Source organism: Podarcis liolepis, assembly GCF_965112155.1.
Source record: "Podarcis liolepis genome assembly, chromosome: 15".
In the NCBI taxonomy this organism is placed as follows: Eukaryota; Metazoa; Chordata; class Lepidosauria; order Squamata; family Lacertidae; genus Podarcis; species Podarcis liolepis.
Genome location: NC_139566.1, coordinates 27,859,659 through 27,884,378, shown reverse-complemented (window position 1 = coordinate 27,884,378; position 24,720 = coordinate 27,859,659). Strand labels below are relative to the sequence as shown.

General features: G+C 46.5%; 3 protein-coding genes across 9 annotated transcripts in view; 2 read left to right on the top strand and 1 right to left on the bottom strand.

Moving 5' to 3' along the window:
* The window catches only part of PRR14L (proline rich 14 like), a 23,398-nt gene extending 17,210 nt beyond the window's left edge, over positions 1-6,188 (top strand). For both annotated transcript variants that reach the window (XM_083478397.1, XM_083478398.1), the window contains 4 exons: positions 233-395; positions 1,742-1,848; positions 2,060-2,131; positions 2,825-6,188. In XM_083478397.1, the coding sequence (XP_083334523.1) occupies positions 233-395; positions 1,742-1,848; positions 2,060-2,131; positions 2,825-3,101 (619 nt within the window). In that variant the 3' untranslated portion in view covers positions 3,102-6,188. The remainder of the gene's footprint in view (positions 1-232; positions 396-1,741; positions 1,849-2,059; positions 2,132-2,824) is intronic.
* On the bottom strand, positions 5,248-24,720 carry LOC310694853 (ovotransferrin-like). Of its 6 annotated transcripts, none has more exons than XM_083478584.1 (17): positions 24,445-24,720; positions 20,342-20,505; positions 18,840-18,939; positions 17,740-17,916; positions 15,797-15,959; positions 15,638-15,702; positions 15,354-15,511; positions 14,248-14,434; positions 13,379-13,527; positions 12,992-13,082; positions 11,731-11,790; positions 11,234-11,416; positions 9,778-9,934; positions 8,907-8,989; positions 8,382-8,566; positions 7,750-7,927; positions 5,248-6,685 (listed from the first exon to the last, which is right to left on the bottom strand). In XM_083478584.1, exons 3-17 carry the CDS (start codon positions 18,844-18,846, stop codon positions 6,633-6,635), a joined length of 1,896 nt encoding a protein of 631 aa, XP_083334710.1. In that variant the 5' UTR covers positions 18,847-18,939; positions 20,342-20,505; positions 24,445-24,720; the 3' UTR covers positions 5,248-6,632. The 6 variants fall into 6 exon arrangements, with proteins under 6 accessions (XP_083334710.1, XP_083334706.1, XP_083334707.1 ...); XM_083478580.1 differs by lacking the exon at positions 24,445-24,720 and adding an exon at positions 22,601-22,821; XM_083478581.1 differs by lacking the exon at positions 24,445-24,720 and adding an exon at positions 22,601-22,821 and having other exon boundaries at positions 11,234-11,395.
* The window catches only part of PISD (phosphatidylserine decarboxylase), a 39,964-nt gene continuing 39,174 nt past the window's right edge, over positions 23,931-24,720 (top strand). The window contains exon 1 of the mRNA XM_083478763.1: positions 23,931-24,205. Within this exon, the coding sequence (XP_083334889.1) occupies positions 24,153-24,205 (53 nt within the window). The 5' untranslated portion in view covers positions 23,931-24,152. The remainder of the gene's footprint in view (positions 24,206-24,720) is intronic.

Genomic DNA, 24,720 nt, shown 5'->3' with positions numbered 1-24,720 from the left:
GCATTATATAAATTAAGAACACACACACACACCCCTACACACCTTCTGCATGCAGAGCAGATGATCTACCGTTAAGCTACAGGCATGACATGATCCCCAGCTCCCCACTGGCTTTGGCCCTCTGACTTGTCCCACCAGAACCAATCTTGATGCTGTCTCCATCATCAATCCCTGGCCTTAATCAGCATGTTCTTCCCCCACACACTCACTGCCTCTTTTATTCTCCTCCTAGGCTGGAACCTTCATTTTCTTCGTCATTACATGCATCTTGCTCACTTCTGGAGCCAGCACGTCCTCCTCTCGGAATTCCAGTGCCTGCATTTCCGGTCATTCCTTTGGACGAACTGGACGTTCCTGTCCCTGTGTTGCCCAAGACAGGTAGCCGGCTTGAAAAGGTGAGTGATGTCCTGAGGAAAGGCGGGTACACAAGTTGGTAGGAGGGTGAATGGTGCTTCCCATTGCTTGACGGGTATATATCTTGGTTTAAGATGTGTGTGGGTGAAAGCATGTTTAGTAGTGGGGGGAGGGAATGGAAGCAAAAAATAATCTTCGATTTACCCTTGTGGGGAAAGAATGGGAGGCTCTTACAGACCACTCTACCTTTTAGCTCTGTTATCTCCTCACACCTGTCATAATATGGATGTAGTGCTGATCTACTTTGTAGGGTTGTTTGTAAAAATTAATACCGTGGTACCTCTGGAATGGGACACGGGTGGCACTGTGGGTTAAACCACAGCGCCTAGGACTTGCTGATCAGAAGGTCGGCGGTTCGATTCCCCACGGCGGGGTGAGCTCCCGTTGCTCGGTCCCTGCTCCTGCCAACTTAGCAGTTTGAAAGCACGTCAAAGTGCAAGTAGATTAATAGGTATCGCTCCGGCAGGAAGGTAAACGGCGTTTCCGTGTGCTGCTCTGGTTCGCCAGAAGTGGCTTAGTCATGCTGGCCACATGACCCAGAAGCTGTACACCGGCTCCCTCGGCCAGTAAAGCGAGATGAGCGCCACAACCCCAGAGTCGGCTACGACTTAATGGTCAGGGTCCCTTTACCTTTACCTCTGGATACGAACCGCTCTGGATACCAATGCTTCGGGCTACGCATGCAGCAAACCCGGAAGTAAAGGAAAGGTTTCCACATGTGCAGAAGTGGGCTGCCGCCGCCCACACCTGCACAGAACAGCACACCTCTGGATGCAAATGTTTCGGGGTAAGAACAGACCCCCGGAACGAATTAAAATTGTATCCAGAGGTACCACTGTGTGCCACTTTTCAATGTGTGCAACAGCTTTCCCCAACCTGGTGCCCTCCCAGATGTTTTGGGCTCCAACTCCCATTGGCCCTGACCACCACACATCAGCCCCAGCATCATACGGCTGTGCTGTCTGGGGCTGATGGAAATTGTGGTCTGAAATATCTGGAGGGCACCAGGTTGGGAGAAGGCTGGTCTGTGGTCTATAGGTGAGCCATTGTAAAGAGGGACTGTCAGCAGAGCAGTAGCTGCCACAGGGGGCCAGGTTTGGCAGTGAGTCAGATCACACTCGGGCTGTGCATCTCAGAGGATATCTCTGGGCAAATAATATGTGCGTCTCCTTTCTCTCCCCCTGCCCCAACCTCTCCTGTAATTTCTGTGAGGATAAAATGGGATAATCACCCCTGAGCCAGAGGCCAGCTTGGTGGAATGCCTCCCTTTGGAGCTTGTAGCATCTGAAGCCATGTTGTAATTGCATAACCCTCTTCTTTTCACCAGGCTGAACTGGAGAAGAGGCCAAAGAAAGTATCTCAGATCCGAATTCGAAAGACTATCCCTAAACCAGATCCCAACCTCACCCCCATGGGACTTCCCCGACCGAAAAGGTAGGAATGTATGTTCTTGTGCTCAGACTAGATGGGCCACTTGGCCTGAACCCAGCAGGGCTCTTCTTGTGTGCTTAACCTGTATCCCAAATCTCTTAACGTTTTGGTGTGCCTCTTAAACTCCTTTTTTCTTCTTCTGACCAAACGCAGCAGTAACTAGATCTGATGGATTACAGCTGTTTCTGATGTATCTCGATTATCATTCTTCTAGATTGAAGAAGACAGAATTCAGTTTGGAAGAAATATACACCAACAAGAACTACAAATCTCCCCCTACAACCAGGTTGGTTTACATATGCCAATGGAAGGGCTCATTCTCTGGACCCATCCTGGGATAGAATAGCAAGGCTCCATAGCTGAGTTCCAGGATGTTAATCTGCTGTACAAAGGGAATTCACAGAAAACTGAGTAGCTCTCATTTGTTCATGAGCTGTGTTGTTGGGGGTAGTCATAAAGTAGTGAGCTAATGAGAACGAGTTACATTGCCTTTTTGTGATGTGCAGAAGTGTGTTCATACTCACTTTCATGCTGAAAAATATATCTAAATATACACTGATATGAGGAAATATACTACAGATTTAGCTTCTGTTCAACCCCTTCCCAACCCCTCCTCCCTGCTGTATCTTTGATCTTTGGCTGCACTTTTAGAGCAAAGGGAGTAAGTAGCTTGGAAGATATTCTGCCTGGATATCTAGATGCCAGCAGGAAACCATCTGGGAAGTGTCCTAGCAATGGGATGATGGCGATTGGATTTCTAAAAAAGGGTTGGTTTGTGGTTAGAAACTCTTAAGGTACAGCTTAGCTCTGTGTGGCAGAGATATGAGGTTTTTAGAATCACAGATATCACAGGAGGTCACTGTTTAGTCATTCTAGTTGCCTTCTCTCTCAGAGCAGGGCTGTTCCTGACACTCCTGTGGTCCGTGAGATGTCATGCAGTTAGTGACGTTCTAAACTTAACTCCTTTTGGCCTTCTCAGGTGTCTGGAGACCATCTTTGAGGAGCCAAAGGAGAAGAACGGGTCCTTGATCTCCGTCAGTCAGCAAAAGAGGAAGCGGATTTTGGAGTTCCAAGATTTCACCATTCCCCGGAAGAGGAGAGCACGCAGCCGAGTCAAAATGATGGGCGGTTCCACCCGGGCTCAGAAGGCCGCCTTGGGTGGAAGAGAACTAGACGTTCTCTTGATCCAGAAACTGACAGACCTGGAAAGCTTCTTTGCCAAGGAGGAAGAGCAGGAGCAAGCATCAGGCAGTTGAGGGTGGGCTGGCGGCTGGGAACGGCCCATGTCCTTTAGCGCTTCAGCGTGCCTGGAAAGGCACGTAATGTTTCCCCATATGAAACCACTCTGCTCCGATCCCCGGACGGTCAGCTCTTGTTTACGGGCCTGTCTGGCATGGCCGTAGAGATAGTTCATTAAGCACTGGGGAGAAGAGCTTCTAATTTCCTTTTAACGCAGCCAGGTGGCTCTGTCATCCTCCTTGCAGCCTCAATGAAAATCATTGTTTTAACATCCTCTGGGGGAAATGGGTGGGGCAGATTAAAGGCTAATGCACCTTCAAAGACAACAGGATTTAAAGAACTTCCAAATGTATGTGTGCGTTGGGTTTTCAGCCACTCTGCTCTTTTGTGCCCCCCACCCCTAGATGTCGTAGGGGGCTAGGAGGACCAAAAAGCTTGAGTAAAATGGGCAGCAGGGGGAAGAGCTTATTCACAAGCAGCACTTGTGAAGCAAGATTTCAACATTTTTTCCATCCTCTGTAACCAGTCAAGGATCCTCTGCCGCTCTCTTGATCAAAATTGTCTCAAGTCAGCCAGAGTCTCTCCTGGGAGATCCCACGACAACATAACAACTTGCACTTTTGTACTTTGTTTGCTGCATGTGGACCCGTTTTAAAGATGCGTGGTACGGACACTGTGGGTTGAGGTTCCCCTGGGAAATGGCTGTAATTGTTCATCCCCCCCCCCCCCCGAGATGAGGGATAGCAGGTAGCATGAGCTCAGCCCTGCTCTTTCCCTCCTTACTATGTTCCTTTTGCTGACTTGAACCTTTCGGTATTTGACACACCAGTGGATTTCAGCTGCAAAGTGCACCACATTTTGTTGGGTTATCTCCCCATCCCAGCATCGTCTCTTCTCCCCGCCTGCAAATGCTGTGACTCTTAGATTCCTCCTCTTTTTAACTTGAAAAATTATAGGTTTGGGGCCAAGCATTGCCTAGCTCATCTAGTTGAACAATTTATTAATAACCAACTGGTCTGTATAGCCTGGTGAGTAGTACAGTACTGGGTCCTGACAGGTGGAAGCTGGTGAGCGGCCAGTGACAATTGGTAGCCACACTCAGGAAAGCTTAGCCTCCCCCTGCCCAGTTGGGAAATTTCTGTGCTCTGGGATACTCTTCCCCTCCCCGTTATTATTTGAGCATTTACCGTAGGGAACAGCAGCTGCTGTGTGTCTGCAGTGCCTATAATTTGGGCCAGATTTAATGGCTGAAATCCTCATAGCTCGCCTCCCTCTCATTTAAAATTTGCACTTTCTGTACCTCAAATGCCCCTTTGGGATACCTTCTTGTTACCTCCAGAATGAGCATTGCTCTGGCATCCAATCAAGATAGCAGATGATGGTAACTTGGGCAAGCCCAGGGGTGAAATCTGTGCTGCCCTCGCTTCTCTGCCATCCCCACATCGGAGGAAGCAAGAAGCAGAAGGTGTCAGCCCAGTTGCCTGTGATAAAACCCTGGGCCTGTAAACTGGAGAAGTGGAGGGTGGGGGGCTGCCGCACATGTGCCTGAAGCAACCGTTGGATTCCTGCTGCATACTCATCTGTATGGGCAAGTGAAATAGTTTCCCCAATGTGATAAAGATGAGAAAACTGGGAATCGTTTTTTTGATGGTGCAACCTACCCCGAAGTGGCACCCTCCCCAGATGGTTTGGACTACAACTCCCAACAGCCCCAGTATCGTATGGCCATGCTGGCTGGGGCTGGTGGGAGTTGTAGTTCTGCCACTGTGGGGAAGGTTGGACTAGATCTCGTAGCCAGTTCCATATGTGACTGACGTTATGTTTGCTACTGCATGCAAATCTGTGGACGCTCTTGGCTAGCAAATAATACTTTTATCATGGTAGGCGATCCCTGAACATCTCTAGTCTCGATATTTTGGATGTGTTGAATAGAATCATCGTTAGAAGTACATTTTAAAATACATTTTTTTGTCCCATAGTGGGATTCTATGACACAGCACACCAGGACAGATTGTGATGTGGGGATTTCCAATTCCGTTGTTGAGCTGATGTTCCATGAGTGCCAGGCAGGGTCAGTGCTCTGAACAAGAGTATGTCCTCCACTGTGAATTTTGAATTGTCTGTTGTTGGTGTCTTTTGTGTGGGTGTGGTTTTCTTTCCCGCTCCTGTTTTGTTCGCTTCCTCTTGAGAATGCATTTCTGTAAAGCTGCAACATGGGAGTGCAAGGACTGTTCTTGCCTTTGTTTTGTTGCAGCTGACCAGAAAATGAGGCTGAATTTTCCCTGTAATGTGGTGGGATATGTGGCAATCCCAACAATGGTTTGCATTGAAAGAGGCTTTCTTCCCTACCTGGGATTCTTTCTAAAGGCATCGTTTTGTGTGGATGCAAGTTCCTCTAACCCCTGTTCTCATAGGACCCGTAGACGGGTTGTGGCAGTAGTGTGGCTGGTGAAAAGTGTCCTCTGGAGCTGCCCCTACCGCAAGAGAGAGGTTTGGAGGATAGGTTCCCGAGGAAGAACCTGCCTTCAGGCAAGGCCCTTTCCAAGCTGGCGACTGGAATTCTTTTCCTTTCTTAGTTTTCAGTACAATCATTGAAGAAATTCTACCCAGAGCACTTGAACGAAAATTCCCTGTCAGGAAAGAGCCAAGGCAGCCTATGGTGTAAGCTCTTTGGGACCCGGAACATTGTTTTGTAATAAAATAATGTGGCTTGTGAGAACTGTGTCTGCTTGAATGAAATCAGGAGTACATAAAAATGCAATCCCTCTGCAGCTGCCAGGAGGAAATAGGGCTTGCAAGGTAACATCGCCAGGGACAGAGCATGGGTCATCTCTGCCAGTGGTTAGATTTGACTGTCTCCTTGTCAGGCTTGTCTGGCTGACGTCCCCAGAGCTCTTTGATGAAACTCCAACTGCTTTGTGGTTAGTGTTCAGAAATGGCTTCTTTAAGCCTTTTGCATTAATAAAAACTGAATGGAAACTTGCACATTTTTGTACCTGTCATGCCATTATTATGTGGTGTTTTTGTTTTTAATTCCAGTAGTCTGAGTTTGAAATTTTGCTTTCTTCGTATGTTAAATTATGGAAATAAAAAAATTAACATTTCATGTGTGTGTTAAAGGGATTTCTTTGCTTTATAGCAATGCCTTTATTTAAATTTGCAATGATATACAAGACCTGGAGAGTATCAGATTGGGAAACACATGGCTAGTTCTTAAATATCAGTAGCTCTGCAAGTAAATCTTATGCAAGTCATTCCGGGGTAAGCTGCTGTGAAATGTTTCTAGGCATGTGTATGTTTTGGAGTAACTGAAGATACAGCCTGAGGAAAACTTAAGCATGGCGGTACTGGAGGCTGGCTACCAACATGGGTGACATTCTAGTATTAGCTGGTGTACTAAACCCACCTTGCATATGTTTCCTAAGGAAAACAGCCAGCCACTGATGAAGCCCACAGAGCCTCCTGGCAATTCTCTGCCTTCCTGGCAAATGCATCAAATCTTCCACTGCAGTCTCACTTCTGTTTTGGGAGTTTCCCTGGAAACAACATCAGTGATGCTCTGAATAGATGCAAGTGTCTTGTTTGCAGAAGTCCAGGATGCCTGAAAACCAAAATGGGATGTATCTAAGTTATGCCACTAGGCAGGTGTGTGTGCGTGTGTGTGCGCGCGCACACCCGCTGTGTTTTTCTGAGAGTGTCAAACAATCTCAGAATGTAGGTTCCTCCGAATCTCAAATTTGCTTTCTGTAAAACACGTTTTCAGCCCTTAACAGCTGCAAGAATGTGTTTGGAGAGCTGCTGAAATATTTTTAGCAAAGCCAGACAATAGTCTGAAATCTATATTTGAAGCAAGGGGCTCTGTGCCCTTTATGGTTCCTACCCTAACCCATTACAATAACCAAGCAAAATACAAAAGTTCCTTCCAGTAGCACCTTAAAGACCAACTAAGTTAGTTCTTGGTATGAGCTTTCGTGTGCATGCACACTTCTTCAGATACACTGAAACAGAAGTTGCCAGATCCTTCTTCCAACTTCTGTTTCAGTGTATCTGAAGAAGTGTGCATGCACACGAAAGCTCATACCAAGAACTAACTTAGTTGGTCTTTAAGGTGCTACTGGAAGGAACTTTTTTATTTTGACTATGGCAGACCAACACGGCTACCTATCTGTAACAAGCAAAATACAATTTGCAGGGGTGTTATGTGGGGTTGTTGTGGTTTAATTGCATTATGTTTTTATATACTGTAATTCCCCCCCCCCCAAAAAAAAACCTCATGAAGGGTGGATAAGGAATTGAATTAATGATGATAACTCTCATTTATCACAAATTGCCTAGCATCAACGGATTTGAGTATAATTTGCACTATCTTCCTGACACTTAACATGTGCATAGCACATCCATACTACTCAAATAACTTTGCAGGCATGGAAAGTTGTTTCATTGGTTTTACATGATTCAACTTAATGTCTGTCAGTCATCCAATAACCTGAGAGTTCTCCAACAAATACAGCAAATCATGCATTCTATTACTAGATCCTGTAGAAGCTCTCCAGCAAGGGGATCAGTATTCTTGCCCTCATAAGCATGTCAAGTACAATGTAGTAGCAAGTTGGGTGCACAACTTAGACGCTGCCATATGTCTCCTTCCAGGTAAGCCCAACTTACCTGCAGGTGTGCAGTTGAAAACAGACTCTGCAAGCTGGAAGAAGGGCTCCCCAAGGATTGTCTCATAGTCCAGGTGGCTTGTAGGAATGAGATGCCGAGTGGCATCTTTAAAGAGCAGGTCACTTTCACCGTACGCCTTTGATTGAAAGAGCTGAAAGGTCAAGCCTACGCTTTGTTCCTAAAAAAGAAAAAGGTGAAGCTGTGGAAACACGAGTACAAGCAATGCCAATATAGAGCGCTTCAATATCTTTTCTGACTGGTTATGGACTGCATAGATTGCTTCACCCATTTCTCCTCTCTGTAGTCTTCTAGGAATCATCTCTATCGTTTTGACTCCTTGTTTTCCAAAAGCATGGCCTTTATTTTCCTCAAGGGGCAGCAATTGTAATTGGATGTCCAGCAGTGGCGGGTGGGCATGCAATTCCCCCCCCCCATCCCCCAGATCATGTTCCCAATTAAAATCACACCACCAAAGGAGGCCACAGAATATTATCTGGATGCAGAGTTGCTTTTCCACTTGCAGCTTAAAGCCAAACAGCAATAACTGGGTGTTACTTAAACCATCCACAGCTGGAAGCTCTCACAAATAATGCTTAAGCTCTTATCATTCAGTTCGACACGTTCAAACTGACCTGTGACTTCACCAGGAAGTCATAGACCTTTGCTACAGTTACGGGGCGTGTCACAACTACATTGGGAGGGACAAGGCCCAGGTTGCAGACTTTCCACTCTGTCACATTTGCGCGGCTGCCGTCGAGGCACAGGAGTTCAAGGTCACTTGGAGAACATCCTTTTGCCCAGCCTGAGCTATCCAGGTCTGCGAAGGAGCAAAAACAGAGCAGTTCTTCATGAGATCCATTTGCTTTGTAAATAAGATCCAGATATCTGTCATTGAACTACTGATCATTTTTAAGACCTCTTATGATTTCTTAAGAATTAATAGAACAAAAGAATACAGTACAATTGTTTTTTATGCAGGTGTTAAGTTCCAAGAGTTCCGAGACTCTCAGAAACAAAAGTACAGTAGTACCAGTTCTCCCTTACAACGTTAGATTAGATAGGCTATTTAACTGGTGATAACATCTGGAGGGAAGTTAAGTTGAAAATTCACTTTGGCACCTTACTGGAATCTTAAAAGATTGAAAGAATCATCTTACACTGAATATTCTGGAGCAGGTTATGGTGCTCTAAAAAAGCCACATCACCAAAACTTCTTCCACTGGGATCACCAAAGAGGCATCTGGAAGAAGGAAGAGTGGTCCAAATCCAGCAAAAGTTAGTCACGGGAATGGCTTAAAACACAGTGAGATCATTTCGGCCCCCCATTGTGTTGCAAGCTGCATTTACAGAGTGTTTTTTACATGGGTGCGCCCCTTATGAGTGAGGGGTGGTGGGGAAATTTGGCTCAATTTGCATTTTGATACTAATCTGCCTGATTTTCACTTCCAAAAATGATACATGAACCAAGATGTAGCTATTCTTAGAAATTTGCACTTCTCCAAATAAAGTGTGTCCATAAGTGTATATATTAATGAAAATAACCTATACAAATGCATTACATGATGTAATACTGCTTGCAAAATGTATGTATTAGGCAAACCTGCAACATACAAATATGTGTCTGTTAGGAGAAAATAGCACTAAAATGCTGATTAGTTTTCATGAGGACTTAAAAAAAATACATCGCAGACTGGTGGGAAAAGTGACAAACTGAATTTAAGACTGAGGAAGAATGAGAAATGAGAGAAGCCAAAATTTACAGATTTCTCCATTCCTCCTCCGAGCACGACTTAGTAGTCTGATAAAACCCACTATTTAACTTGGCATGTAATGATTGCCACCAAGGAATTTAGAGTTTGGCAGCAGTCAGTCAATATTTTTTTTAAAATATAATTTTTATTAAATATTTTCTTTGGTTACAAAATCCTTTGTCTCTTTTTTCAGGTAGCAGAGTCTTTTCTACAGATCAGTTACATTAACCTTATAATGTATACAGCAGTCATTTTTAAGCAATATCCTTCGACTCACCTGAGGGCACCCAGGTTTCCATAGTAGAGTTCGTTGTGATTGGCTGCGCACCTGGATGACCCCCTTCCTCCCTCCGCCTCCTTTTGCCCAATGCAGACTTTGCAAAGGTTCCCACCACCTCCTGGCATGCACCCCTTCCAGAAGTAATCCTCGTAAGCTTTCAGTGGGGAAGAGAAGGGCCAGTGGTTAAACTCGCAGTGGAACAGTGGTTAAAAGCAGTGGAGGAAAGTATTCCCTGATGGCTGAAGAAAACTAAGGAACAGGATAGCCAATTTTACTCAGCTTGCTGTTGCTTGTGCAGAAAACATTTAAAAGCAAAACTAAACGGTTGGTTGTTTATATTTATTTCCCTTTCAGCAGCCAGGTATCATTTGCTTTTCTAAATGCTTGTGTGATGCTTCCCCTGCTCTTTCGGCGCATAAGAGTTTTGCTAACTTGAACATTTTGGCTGAACTGACTGTCTAAATCAGAACTTTGAAACCAAGGTATTGTTCTGCAAATCAGCCATTAAAAAAGTTTGTGTCTGTTGCAGCAGTGAAAAGCAGCCAATGAGAGAGTCTTCTTTGTATACCTGTGCAGTGCAGTTTGTACACATGCATAACTTGCCGCAAACATCACCTTGATTTAAATTACACATTAAAATCCTTTTTTTCTGGGGACAGTAAGCTTATCTCAAAATACATTTGTGCTTCGCAAGCTGGATAAATTTGTACCACAAGCCCAGTATTTTCATACTTCAGCAGTATCAATTCCCACCAGTATTCAGGCCCCAGATAGACAGAGGCATTAATGTGCAGCTTATTTTAATTTCCGTGGCCACAGCAGCACAGGGATGGGGAACCGATGGACTTTCAGATGCTGCTAGATCACACCTCCCATCCTCTCTGATGGTTGGCCATGTGGCTGATGGAAATCTAACAGAATCTTCAGGACCACATTTTTCCCCAGCCCACACTGTACCGGGTCGTGAACTCGTTTGAAATATTCAGTAAAGTAGGCCCCATTTCCAGCTGCACATGTTTAAACCAGACGTAGCTAATTTGTTGCCTTCCAGATGAGGCTGGACTACAATTCCCATCATCACTGACCATGCTGCCTGCTGGGACTGATGGGAGTTGTAATCCAACAGCATCTGGAAGGGACTGTTTTGGCTAGAACAAGTAGGAGGCTTAAATGGAACATAGAAAGGGAAGTGGCCTAGGCTTCTATCCTGATTCAATCAAGATCTAGGACCGGCTTCCTCAACCTCGGCCCTCCAGATGTTTTTGGCCTACATGATCCCTAGCTAGCAGGACCAGCAGTCAGGAATGATGGGAATTGTAGTCTCAAAACATCTGGAGGGCCAAGGTTGAGGAAGCCTGAACTAGTAACACCACCCCCTGACACACCCACTCCCACCTTTCCTCCTGAATCAATTTGTCCCCATTTGTTTTGTAGATTCTGCTGTAATTCTCACCAGAGCTGAGGTTGCAGTTGGCAGTGCCATTCTCCTGAGCCCCCACTGTGTATTGGGCAAGGAGGAGCCATCCTCCAGGGCTGTATACATGGCTGTGGCAGGAGCGCCTCTTCCCCAGATTGTAGATGTTCACATGCTTGGCATTCTTCTTGACAAGGGCCACTGCATAAATTGGAGGAAGAGCTGTGTGGCAACGAGGAGGCATTAGAACATGGCAGCAGGAGCGGATCTACTATGAAACAAAGGAAGCTTAAGCTTCTGGGGCCTCTAATCCTAGAGGGGCCCCAGAAGCAACTTTAAAAAGGGAGGGGTCTAGTAGATGCAATTTGCGTTGCACGAAAGGTGGTGGATTCTCCTTCCTTGGAGGTTTTTAAACAGAGTTTGGAAGGCCACCTGTCATGTAAGATCTAGTCTAGATTCCTGCATTGCAGAGGGTTGGATTAGATGACCCTCGGGATCCCATCCACAATTCTATGATTACAGACACTTCCCTTTACCTGTAAGGTGGGCCAGCTTCTCATTTTCCTCTTCTCCCTGAGCTGAAGTGCATTCCTCTCCTATACACAAAAAGGCATAAGGAAGTGACATCTGAACAAAAGACTCATGCCTTACACCACTTGGTAGGTGCTCAATACTAAACACAGATTGATTTGATTCAATCTTCTCCAACCTGACCTCCCCCCCCCCCCATTTTGGGCTACAGCTCACATCAGCCCCAGCCAGCAGTGTCAATGGCCGGGGATGATGGGAGTTGTAGTCCAAAAATCTGAAGGTTGTCAGTTTGGGAATTACATCAATTCATGTCTCCTTTAGGAAAGTGCCTTTCATATCAGACACAGGAGCTATCAGTTTCTTTCTCTGAGGGAGAATTCCTCTGGAAAACAGAATCCCAGGATGCTCTAGCTGAGATACCCATGTCGGGAATGCCATGTGAACACTCTGGCCCCAGAAGTGAACCTTCAGGCCACCTTGCAATATCCATCTGCCCCATTACAAATTCACTGTGGCACTGAGGAACTTGCACCAAGAAGACGGGGCACAGAAAAAGACCACAGGCGCATTCTTCGTACATGCCTGTTCATTACTCAACGATTGCAGCATCAGCTATTGCCTTGTAAATGATCAGTCACAGAGTGAACACCACTGTGAGCACTGCAATATCACCTGTCAGTGTCAGAAAACAGCAGCACAATACTGACTGTACCATTCAACTACCAGTCATCAAGTGCCAAGTCAAAGAGTGATGCACTTCAATGCATGAGTCAGCAAAGTGCTCTTTTAATTCTTCTGGTTGCAAGCTTTGCTGAACTGAAAACGAAAGCTACTGGAGTGAGAACTCTGAATTGGATGGCAGTGAAGGCTATTCATTTGAGCGGTTTAAAGTTAAGTGTCATTCCAGGATGTTTGAAGGGTTTATTTTAACTTTCATTTTATCTTAATACTAAGTATATCTGCTTGTGTTTGTGGCAACAAGTCATTTTATGTGTATTGTTTGCAATGACCCTATGGGCAAGAAATATTTATCATAGCGTAACATGCTCGCACACACACACATACACATATCACATTTCCTCTGTCATGCACCGGATTAGGCATTTTACACACCACTGACATTTACGGTTATCTGCAGCAGCTTGCAGAATATTCCCCCTGCGTGCTTAGAGGTATTTTTTATGTTTTACTTTTATTGCCACTCTAGTGAAAAACCAATTAAAATGTGTTAGTTTGGTGTGTTTTTTTAAAAAAGAGGCAGCTCACCATAACATTCTGCAGCCACAGGAACAAGCGCACATCTCCCTGCAAAGTAGGCATGCGTGGCGTCCACTGTAACAGCGTCTGCCTCATTGTTCTGCCCCGTGAAAAAGTGCACAGTTGACAGTCTGACATTGGCATGTTAAAGAAAGCCACCCCCTTCCCTGCAAGCCATGGAGTTCTTGCCAGAATCGAGGTCTTTTCCCAGCCATCGTCTGTCTGGGCTGGGAAACAGGTGGAACTGGAGATAATATTAGTTTTATACCCCGCCCATCTGGCTGTGTTGTCCCAGTCAATCTGGGCCTTATTGAGATGGGGTGATTTATTTGTATCTTTTGCTTATGTAAAAAGAAAACGCTACCGGTTTTGCTTCCCAGAATGTGTGCAACTCACCTTGATCAGCTCAATGCAGTTGGCCATAGAGTTTGCTTGGACACAGACCAGTGGGTGTGACCTGACATTCAGAGCCCACTCCTCACATTTGCGGAGTTCAGCGTTGCTGATACAACACCAGCGGACCAGGCTGTTGGCCAGGGAGCTCCCTGAGGCAGCAGGAGAAGGTATTGTCATAGGAAGGAGGACAAATTGCATCACCTAGTAACTGAGCTGCTAGTACTTCAAAGATCTGAGGCGTAGGCTGACAGACAGATATTTGTGCAAAATCTGCAGGTGCTAATTTATATTATAGAAGCAAGTTTAGAATTTAAATGTCACAGAAGGTGAGACAGGTGGTCTCCCATCTAGATCACCCCAGATATATACTTTAGTTGATTTGCACCCCAAATCAGTTCAGTTTCCCTTCCTTTACCAAAATTCATAGGCAGTGTGCCCCTGAATAATGCCCAGTGGTTGGGAACTGCAAGTGGAGGAGCACTGCTGTTGCACTCAATTTTGGCTTTTGGGCTTCCCTTTGGGGCAGCTGATTGGCCACTGCAAGGACAGGATGCTGAGCTATCTGTGCCTCAATTGGCCTGATCCAGCAGGGCTCTCCTTATTCATTGTCCTCCAAAGCATCTCTAGATGAGATCACATTGAATTAATTTATACTCCTAATTCAGCATCCAGCCCAGTTCTGCCTCTCAATTCAATTAAGCATCCAGAAACACCTGGGACTCCTAGAAAACCATCTGGAGCCCATACCTGAAGGGCTGACCTCCAGCTACGCTCCTAATGCTATATAGGATCTTCGGGGCTCTTTTGATCCTATATAGGATCTTTCAGGACTCCCCATGACTTCATGAGGGAGGGAAGCACTCTCTCACCTTCATGGCCCAAGCCCTGCAGCAGAGCAACATAATCCAGGCCAAGAACGTGGCTGATTTCAGCCTCCTCATCAACAAGCTGGAAGTGGTGCGTCGCATCGAGGAAGAGCAGGTTCTTTCCTCTGAAAGGCGCAGAGGCAAAAATCTCGAATCTGGCCTTCTCTCTTCCCTTCTTTCCAAAGAGGTGCTAAGAACAAGAGCAAGTTTCAGCTAGCCTTGAGCTACCCAGCAGAGGTGGCTATACGATGAAATAAGCCACTGGGGCAGCCAACATGGCAACCTCCATGTATGGTTGGACTGCAATGCCCATCATTCCGGATGACTGGCTATGCTGGCTACAGAGGATGAGAGGTGGATCGCAACAACATCTGGAGGCAGTACTGGCACATATGATGGGGCAAAGCTATCTTCCCAACACCAGCATCATTGCCGCCTCTCTGGATGGGATGGGATTTCGGCAAAGTCAGGGCCTTGCAGCTGCACCAGTGGGACTGTGGCTGCCAATCCAGTGCTGCTCCTGGTGTTCCCATATAGAGACACACACCCTCCTTATCGTGTCAGTGCCATCCTGGTAAGTAGCAGTAACACCAGTATTGGATTTTTTAAAATTATCTGCCATGACTCACCCACAACCATACTTCTTTGCTATTTTCTTCCAAATGCTGATATAACTTCAGCATCTCTTTTCTAGCTATTATTTAGCTGATAATATAGTGAGCCAGCAGCAGACACCCCCCCCAAAAAAAAGCAGAGGCCACATATCTTCAAAGGAAAGAGAGTGTGTGGACATGATTGTAACACCCTATAAAACGTGCTTAGCACCTCCCACAAGCCATGCAATTGGTGAGAGCTTTCACCAGCCTGGCACCCTCCAGATGCTTTGTACCACAACTCCCATCAGCCCCAGCCAGCACGGCACACTGTTTTCAGGAGCACAAAAACTAGAGCACCCAGTTTCAACACTCAAAACAGCCAGATTTTGTTGTCTGCCAAACACATATTTTTTTAATGGAGTAGTCCTTTTGGGACTCTCAGTAGCTCTCTGTGTCAATGAGGCCTCGGGCATGAGCCCTGCTGTACCCCTCCTTGTGTTGGCGAAGAAATACCTGAATGACAGTGAGAAACTTCTTGGCGATCTTCTTGAAGTTGTGGCGCGTGACAATGGCCCGTCCTGGCCCTCGGCCCAGATTGCAAGCAGCGTAAGCAGTCATGGGAGCTGTGGACCCGTCAGGACACAGCAACTCATATTCTTCTTGTTCTGACTCTGAACAAGAGGAGGAAGGAAAAAAGACTGGCATCGAGAGAAGCTGGAGTGAGAGAATTTAACATCGGGCTGCTGTACATCTCCAGGGCAGATGTTAAGATGAGAGTCTCCGAGCAAGAAGTTTACCTGTGGCATTCATGATGGCCAGGTGATCCAGGAAAGCAACATCTGCCACCCCATTCTTCAAGCACCTGCACACAGATTGAAGTGGTGTTAGCATAGGAGACCATGCAGCACCTGCTCCAGCCCCACCCGCCTGCACTTCAAGCACAAGTGCAAGGCCACCTGAAGGCCCCATCTGAACCAGAGAAGGGTTCGCCACCGCTGGTCTCACAGAAGTGGTTCTTGTCCTGAATGTAGGATTTCTGTCCTTGGCACAGGGAGCAGAGCTGCGGAGAGGCGACTCCGATGCCGGGGATGCAGCTGGCATTGAAATAACCACCGACGACTGGAGAAAGGAGAAGGGGAGACATCCTCATGGAAACACACTGCTAAAATAACACGGATTCTCGACTCAACCTCTGCATGATCAGAATGTAAGAAGAGCCCGTCTCGGTCAGACCTAAGAAGTCGCATCTACTCCAATGTTCTGTTCTCAAATAGCCAGCCAGGTGCCTCTGGCTCACAAGCAGAACCTGGGTGCAGCAGCAGTGCTCTCTCCCCACTTGTCATTCCCAGCAAATTCAAAGGCATACTGTCTCCAGCAACAGAGGCAGAATGTAGCCCTATCCTCAGATAAGCACGCACAGAAATGTACCCACTATGTTGTATTCCTAAGTATGGCTACTTAGAAGTAGACCCCTCTGAGTTCATTGGGACTTCATTCTAGGTACAGGACTGCAGCCTGAGGTTGCAAATCTATAACCATATCTATATCCATATAAAACAAATCTATAACCTTTGAAGACATTCCATTGAACTCAATGGGGCAAACTTTTGAGCAGACATAATACTGTATGTTAATGCTGTAACCAAACATTTTCAAGAGTCAGACCCCAGTCTTCATCTATTTTTTAAATTAGAATTAGGAGTTTAATGTCTCAATGGCAAGGTGATAGTTCATCACCTGGGCTGCAAGTTAAGAATGTAGGTGCTTGTTTTACTTAGGCTACTTTGGGGTCTGGTCTCTTTCTGCAGCGGTGAATGAAAAAGAAATTAATCAATAATTTCTATTACCCATAGTGGGTACATTTCTGTGCGTGCTTATCTGAGGATAGGGCTACATTCTGCCTACATTGTTAGTTTGCAGCTAACAATGAATGGCAAAGGTAAAGGGACCCCTGACCATTAGGTCCAGTCATGACCGACTCTGGGATTGCGGCGCTCATCTCACTTTATTGGCCGAGGGAGCCGGTGTCCAGCTTCTGGGTCATGTGGTCAGCATGACTAAGCCGCTTCTGGAGAACCAGAGCAGTGCACGGAAATGCCATTTACCTTCCCACTGGAGCAGTACCTATTTATCTACTTGCACTTTGACGTGCTTTCGAACTGCTAGGTTGGCAGGAAATAATGAATGGTAGCTTCTGCTTAATCATTCATTTTTAATTAATTGTAAATTATATTGCACTTTCTTTTCCTATATTGAAGTTTTGGTAAAATGTGGGTTTATTGAAACTTAACTGGTAAAAGACAAGATAATTAGCCAACTAAATTTCTTGAATTGGTTGACAGACTTAATCCTTTTGAAATTAAAGATGCCTCATAATGATCTGGATCAAAAAACAAAAACAGGAAGGGAGCACTTTACCAGGCAACGCAATGACAACAGGTGCTTCCTTTGGGTGTTGTCAAATTGGTTTGCAGCTCTCCCTGAAAAAAAGCTCTGGCCAAACAGGATCTGAGAACCTGTCTCAGGATCTCATCACGTGTTTATGATTTGTGGGCACAGAAGGGTATGAGAATACATTGTGAGGGCACTTTGTGCATGTCATGATCAGCTCTCAGGTGCGGTTTGCTTTTCTTTGACACGTAACATCCTGGGTATCGTCCAGCCTTAAAACAGTTAAGCAGTTTGGTGCTCTTTTGGTTTCAGTAACATGCTCTGGCATTTCTCCTGCTCAAACCAGGGGGACTAAAGAGGACGTCATGTGGCAGAAGTGGTCCCAATACGAGTAGAAGGACTTGGGACCTATGGTAGGTGCTTTGCACATTGTCCTTCCCCTCAAATTCCAATTGGTTGCAGACGTTTGATACAAGGCTATGCATCTGATCTTTCACTGTGTACTCACTGTGGCTGAGGGGCTGGTCTTCATCCCATACAAGGTCATTCCTAACCAGAAGAAAGCCCAAAGGGATGTTCCAACCAGAGGTCCACCTGGCTCCATTGTGGCAACTGCGACTCCCTTTTAGCCTTTGGATATCCAGCGTTCCTCGTCTGGCCACAGCTACAGCAAACACACAGTTACCTAGTGATAAAAAAGGTACAGAAGGAACCATGTTAATGAACACTGAGAGATCTTTGTGTGAACAGAACAGCCTTCCTCAACTGCATGCCCTCCAGTTGTTTTGGATCACAACTTTCATCATAGAGACGTGCTGACTGGAGCTGATGGGAGCTGTAGTCCACAACATCAGAAGGGCACCAGGTTGGAAATGGCTATACTGCACTAAGGCTTCCTTCGTGTTATCAGGATTTCCCAGGGAGAAGGAATGATGGTTGAGCCCATAGGAGCCAACTCCTAGGGGCCGACGGGGCTTTGCCCCACCAATAAAGCATCTGAGGGGGTTGTCCACCCCAAAGCTAATGGGCATTGCCATTCAAATGATTGTGTTCACCACATCATGTGATCGAATACGCAGGGTGGGGCTTGTCTTACCTCCCTCCCCATATTTTATTCAAGTTGGCACCCTGGTTGAGCCAGTTAAGTCTGTGTTATGTTGATATGCTCTCAGTTTATCACAGATCAAAGCAATGTCTCTGTGTGGAAAAAGCAGGGCCAGTTCTGTTAAAGAAATGTTTACAGTACTTCCAGATGGCAGTTTAATTTACAGTTGGACTATTGGCATCAGTTTTGTTTTGTAAATTATTGATTTTCTGCTGGAAAGATTAGATCCCAGATTAAGTTGGGGGGCAGGGTATGGACAGACATTTTGATGTCATGTGGACCCTGAGGAGCATCTATCCCATAGTAAAACCCCAGAGCCAAGGGAGCGGGCCTCCCTCCATAGCACACTGCTTGGAACACTTCCATGACCCTTGACCTCCATTGCCAACCCAGGGATTGTGCTGGACTCAAGGCTTGGCTGGGCAGGCTCTTGACATTTCTATAGGCTCTAATCAATTTGCTGCGTGCTGACACCAGCCCTGGGGGTATGGTCACTGACTGACCTTCCATATAGATCTCCTTTGCCACCACACTCAGGCCATAAAGCTTCACAGCCGAATACACATCTCCAGCATCCAAGGAGACAGCATCAGCTTTGTTCACCTAATTAAGAATGAGAAATAGTATTTAAAACAAGCTTCTGAATATCTTCAGCACAAGTTATTCTAGTCAGGCAGACTTTTCCCAACACTTCCTGGGATTATTGGCTAACATCCTGCCTCTAGTCATGGCAGAATTTCCTCTGGTTAGGATTTAATAAGTACGTATGTAGCAATAAATGGGCTGTAATCTCTCACATATTAGGCATGAAAACCTGCCACAATAATTGCAGTAATTTGCCTGGGGCAACACCGCTTCCACCCTGAACAGATGCTGTGCTCAGCTAACCCCACAATTAATGTGCGACTCTTCATTCTCACCAGCGGTGGAGCGTGATTGTATGGTGCCCGGTGCATGCGCAGCGAACGGAGCCCGCTGTGCACCGGCTCAGCCCTTGCCACTGAAATTGCCGGAGTAATACCATCCCTGAGCCACTTTGCGAGGCACAGGGCCCTGCAGCACTTTGCAAGGCTCAGGGAAGATGGCATTAGAAGGACGTCATGTGCCCTTCATCATCATCGTCATCATCATCATCATTATTTATTATTTATACCCCACCCATCTGGCTGGGTTTCCCCAGCCACTCTGGGCGGCTTCCAACAAAACACTAAAATACAATAACCTATTAAACATTAAAAGCTTCCCTAAACAGGGCTGCCTTTAGAGCCAGTGTGGTGTAGTGGTTAAGAGTGGTAGACTCGTAATCTGGTGAACCGGGTTCGCATCTCCGCTCCTCCACATGCAGCTGCTGGGTGACCTTGGGCTAGTCACACTTCTCTGAAGTCTCTCAGCCTCACTCACCTCACAGAGTGTTTGTTGTGGGGGAGGAAGGGAAAGGAGAATGTTAGCCGCTTTGAGACTCCTGATGGGGAGTGAAAGGCGGGATATAAAATCCAAACTCTTCTTCTTCTCTTCAATCAAAGCCTCACCCTTGAGGGTCTGGAATCGAAGGGCACATGGCTGTTGCGCCCTCCTGGCTCGGGGGGGGGGGGGGCGTGAGCAGCACACTGTGCCTGTCAGAAAAATGCACCCGGGGCAATCACCCCAGCAGCCCACCCCCCACATACCCTTGATTCCCACCATCAACAACCTGGTGCCCTCAGGATGCTTTGGAATGCAACTCCAATAAGCCTCAGGAGCATACAGCCGTGATGGCTGGGCCTCATGGGATTTGTAGTCCAAAATGCCCAAAAGACATCAGAACCACCAAGCCCACCATTCTGTTCTCACAGTAGCTGATCAGATGTCCTAAAGGGAAGCTGACAATAAGGGCGTGAGCGAAACAGCGCTCCCCTCCTGTGGTTTCCAGGTATTCGAAAGCACTGATGCCTGCTTCGACTGTGGAGGTAGAAGAAATGAATGAGATCCGGGGTTTGGATAACCTCTGGAATTTCTGGGTACTCACTCTGATCTTGTCAATGCAGTCGTAAGTGTTGTGAGCTCTGATGCAGGAAACCCTGGCAAAGGCGTTGACCGTGGCAGGAGGCAACACTGCCAGAAGCACTTTGGATAGCTCTGAGCACTTCCTCTGCTCCAGGTCAGAAAGGGTGCACCATCGGAACTTCTTTCCTGCAGGAACAGAAAGAGCAGGCAATGTTATGAATAGGGTAGAAACTGAGAAGCTTGAAGGTAACCAATGAAGAAAGTTGAGGAGCAGACACGGCTGGTCCCTATTTGAAAAACAAAACAAAACATGCTATGCAGTCTGCACATCATTGATGAATGGCAGAGCCATCAGGACAGGATTTGGGGGAAGAAGTCAAGGCCCCACTCGGCAGAATGAGCAGGAGTCCCCACCTCAAAGCAGGAGTACCACATTTTGAAACAAGTCAGGTGATACGCATTGCCTGTAAGGGAGAGGGACACTGCAAAATAAGGATGGGGAACCCGTCTCCCTCCAGATCTTGTTGGACTCCAACCCCCCTCTCTTTCTAGCTTTGTTCCCAACAACACGGCTTCCCCAACCCAATGCTACCAAACAAATAATAAATAACGAGAGGAGCACCGGTGCTGGTGGTTGGCACAGCATTCCAATAACAAGACATAACATTTTAAAAATTAAATTAAAAATAAAGCGGAAGACTAGTGTAATGGTGGAGGAGCTTGCTGGCGTTTGCCTCTTAAAAGCAAATTAGCATTGTTCAGGGTGGAGGCTGCCTTTCATCTCCCTCAGTGCCTCCACTCTTACCTGTAGACCTAAGAGAAAGAGCAGTCAGGAGGATGAACACAGTGGCTGCCGCAGCCTTCATGGCCAAAGATGCAAAGCATAAATCCAGTTTGCCTCCACACACTGAAGCCTCTGCCTTGCCTCATACCAGGGATTCCAGAGCTATGACTGAAACAAACAAGGGGTCTTGGCACTGCCTTAAATATTTATTTTCGGGTTTGGGGGAGGATTAACAAAAGCGAGAGAGAGAGCAGCAGCAGCATCCACTGGATGTAAGGATGATGGGCGGGGAAAGGGGCCCCATTCTTAGGCACAGATGGGAAGTGTTAGCAGGGCTTGGTCAAGAGTTGGCCTGGCGAGTCTGCGAGATAGAATAGATGAGTTATAACATTTTTCAGTCTTCTCACACTGGCAATCTGTCATAGATAGTACTGTGTTGGGCTTTAAAAACCTCATTTTACACTCAGCAGAAGCAACTGAACCTTAAATCTCCTTTTGAACTAGCATTCTGAGGATTTTCAAGTGTCAGGAATGGATTTTGAAAAGAGAGAGAGAGAGAGAGAGAGAGAGAGAGAGAGAGAATGTGATCTACCCACCTGACACCCTCAGTCCCTCAGTTTTTTTTATAAAGGTTCAGAGTCCTTCACCTGCATTCTCCAGATACATACATACATACATAACCTTATCTGTATGCCATGTTTCCACAGTTCAAGACACTTACAATATGAAAAAACACATAACTACAACATAATAAAAGTAGATATAAACAATAAAACATTAAAAAATATACCGCGAAACTGAACATAAATGAGATCTTAAATAAAAATACAATAAACCAACAGCAGCAACCCCCTCCCAACCAAAAATTGAAACCACACCCCAGCCCAAGAGTCTGTTCAACAACCTCAGCTTTTGTAGATGGAGTCAGTCAGGGCCCTGCCTGCATAAGCCAGTTGGAAAAAGGCCTGCACTCAGGCATCCTCACAATACACACATCCCCTCCTGGATTGCAGGTGGTTCGCCTGAGTTCATAGCAGAGATGAGATCTGAACTAAGTAATTAATAAATCTAAATTAAGGCAATACTTTTATTATTGTTAATATTATGATGTTTTTACTGTTAGCTTCCCTGAGAGTGTGTGACAGAAAGACTGCTGGTGTGGTGTAGTATAGTGGTTAGAACTTTTGCCAACCTGGTGCTTTGTAGATATTTTAGAATACAACTCTCATCAGCCCCAGGGACATCACTGGGCAGCTATGTTGACTGGAGCTGATGATGTTCAAAACATCTGGAGGGTACCAGATTGGGAAAGGTGATTTACAATGCAATCCTATATAAATGCACACACACAAGTCCTTCTATCCAAACACTCACTATACAAAAATTCACTGATCCAAACATGAGGAATTTGTACCCAAACAAAAATATACACCGCAGATTCAGATATCCAAACAGCCAGACCTGCATGCATTACTGTAAACAAATAAGCAGCCTTACTTTTTTGTGTTTTTCTGTTCCACTGCAGCTGATTCACATGGTAGGAGGAATGGATGGATGGGGAGAGATGGGACAAATAAGAGAGCATTTGTTTGCCTTTTGCAAAGTTTCAGAGGGTTTTCCTGGTTTCGCCCATCATTTTGGAATCAATGGAAAGTGTTGACTCGTTATGCAAACGCTTGCCTGACTTCCCAAGAATGCATTGTGTTTGTATAGCAAGACCTGTCTTTATTCAGAAATGAGCCCCATTGAATTTATTGTGACTTACTACCAGGTAACTGTGTTCACTACCAGGTAACTGTGTTCATACTACACCTGCAGTCCCCCCAAAACACATTTTGGAGGGCTGTGCTCCCATGCAAGTCACCTAACTCATTTCAAAGCGAGGCCCCGAAAGACGTGTGCCCCTTTTCCCCCTCTGTGGCATGTTGGAGGGTATGCAGTGTGTAGACAACTGCACCACGAAGATGGTTGTACTATGACCAGGGTAGCCCAGGTTGAAGCCATGCTTGGCCAGAAGCTGACTGTGCCTCTGAGCTACTCGTTGCCTCTGACCATTTCTACCTTACAGGCTTGTGAGGATAAAGAGAGGGTGGAGATGAACCACTGATGCTAACCTGAGCTCCTTGAAGTAAAGCTTTGTTTAATAAAGTTTAATAAATGTAAATAAGGCGAGATGTATAAACTCAATGGAATGATCTCCCTAGTGAGGCCTGCCTGCTGCTGGCACTAACACCTGCCACATCCACACCTGGCTTCCCCCAAAGAATCCTGGGAAATTGAGTTTACCCCTCACAGAACTACAATTACCAGCACCCTGAACAATCAAGAGCTCCCAGGATTACTTGGAGGGGAAGCCATGTACTTTAAATGTATGGTGTCGATCAGTACAGTAGTGAACCCTTTCTGTGCTCTGTCATTATGCATCTCACCTCCTAGCCATTTAAGGGAATATGGATTATCATTGCTGTTCTCTGTATGTGCGTGGGGGCCTTCCCCCCCCAACCTGGTTACTTTTAATTTTTTTAATTACGAATTATTGTTCCACACAGTAGCTCCGCATAACTTATGCAGAATGAAGACGAATAAACCGAAATATAACTTTCCAACAAAGCAAACGCATCACTGTTAACAGCTGCGTGGCTGCCCTGATGCTAGTCGTTCCAGAACTGGATAAACTATCTGACATTGATTTATTGATGGCTGTTTGCAAATGTGCGCGTGAGACGCCTTGGAGACGTTTTGCGGCATTATTATTATTATGCTTTTTCCTGCGTGAGAGAGGAATCCCAAGAAGCTCCCAGGCTTCCCTCAAGCCCCGCTGAGGGAAGGCGGCTGAGGCGCTGCGACCTAACCCAGCGCCTCAGAGAACCGGCTCCTCCTCCGGCCCGAGGCCCGCCTCGCTGGCTCGTGCTCTCCAGCTCTGCCCGCCCAGTCGCTCCCTCCCTCCCTCCTTCCTTCAGCCCCGGCGGCGCGGCAAACGAGCAGAGAGCAGCCGCGCGGCGGGGCGACTTCTCCCTCCACCGAACGAGAGAGCAGCAGCAGGGCCAAGATGGCGGCGGCGGCAGGGGCTCTGAGGGTGGCGTGCGCCAGGGCGAGCGGCAGGTAGTCCTAGCGGCGGCGGCGGCGGCGAGGCGTGAGGCAGAGGGAGGCGGGATGGTTTCGGAGGAAGGGGCTGGCCCTCGAGGGTGAGGGAGGTGGGGGGAGACAGGCAGACATGGCGGGGCGTGAGGCGCAGGGGGCGCAGCGCGTGCTCCGTGCCTCGCCATGCAGGTGGCGGGTGGCCCTAGGCCAGGCGGTGGGTTCCCGCCTCGGAGGACCCCTGAGGGTCCCCAACCCCTCACCTCAGTCCTACTCAGAGGAGACGTACTGGAGTTAATGGGAGCATCCCATTTCAGCGGGGTCTTCTACGAGTGGAACTTGCAGTCGCCTTTTTATGTCTCCCTCCAGGGGAATTTGTGTGCACAAGGATTGCCAAAGCGGTGTGCAGGTTCTTGTCGCCCTCAAATTTATGACCCAGCGGATCTCGGCGAGAAATAAAACAGTTTAAAATTTAGAACAAGTCTAAACGTGAAACAAACCAATGTGTCATTAACGATATTCAGGGTTGCGCCCTACTC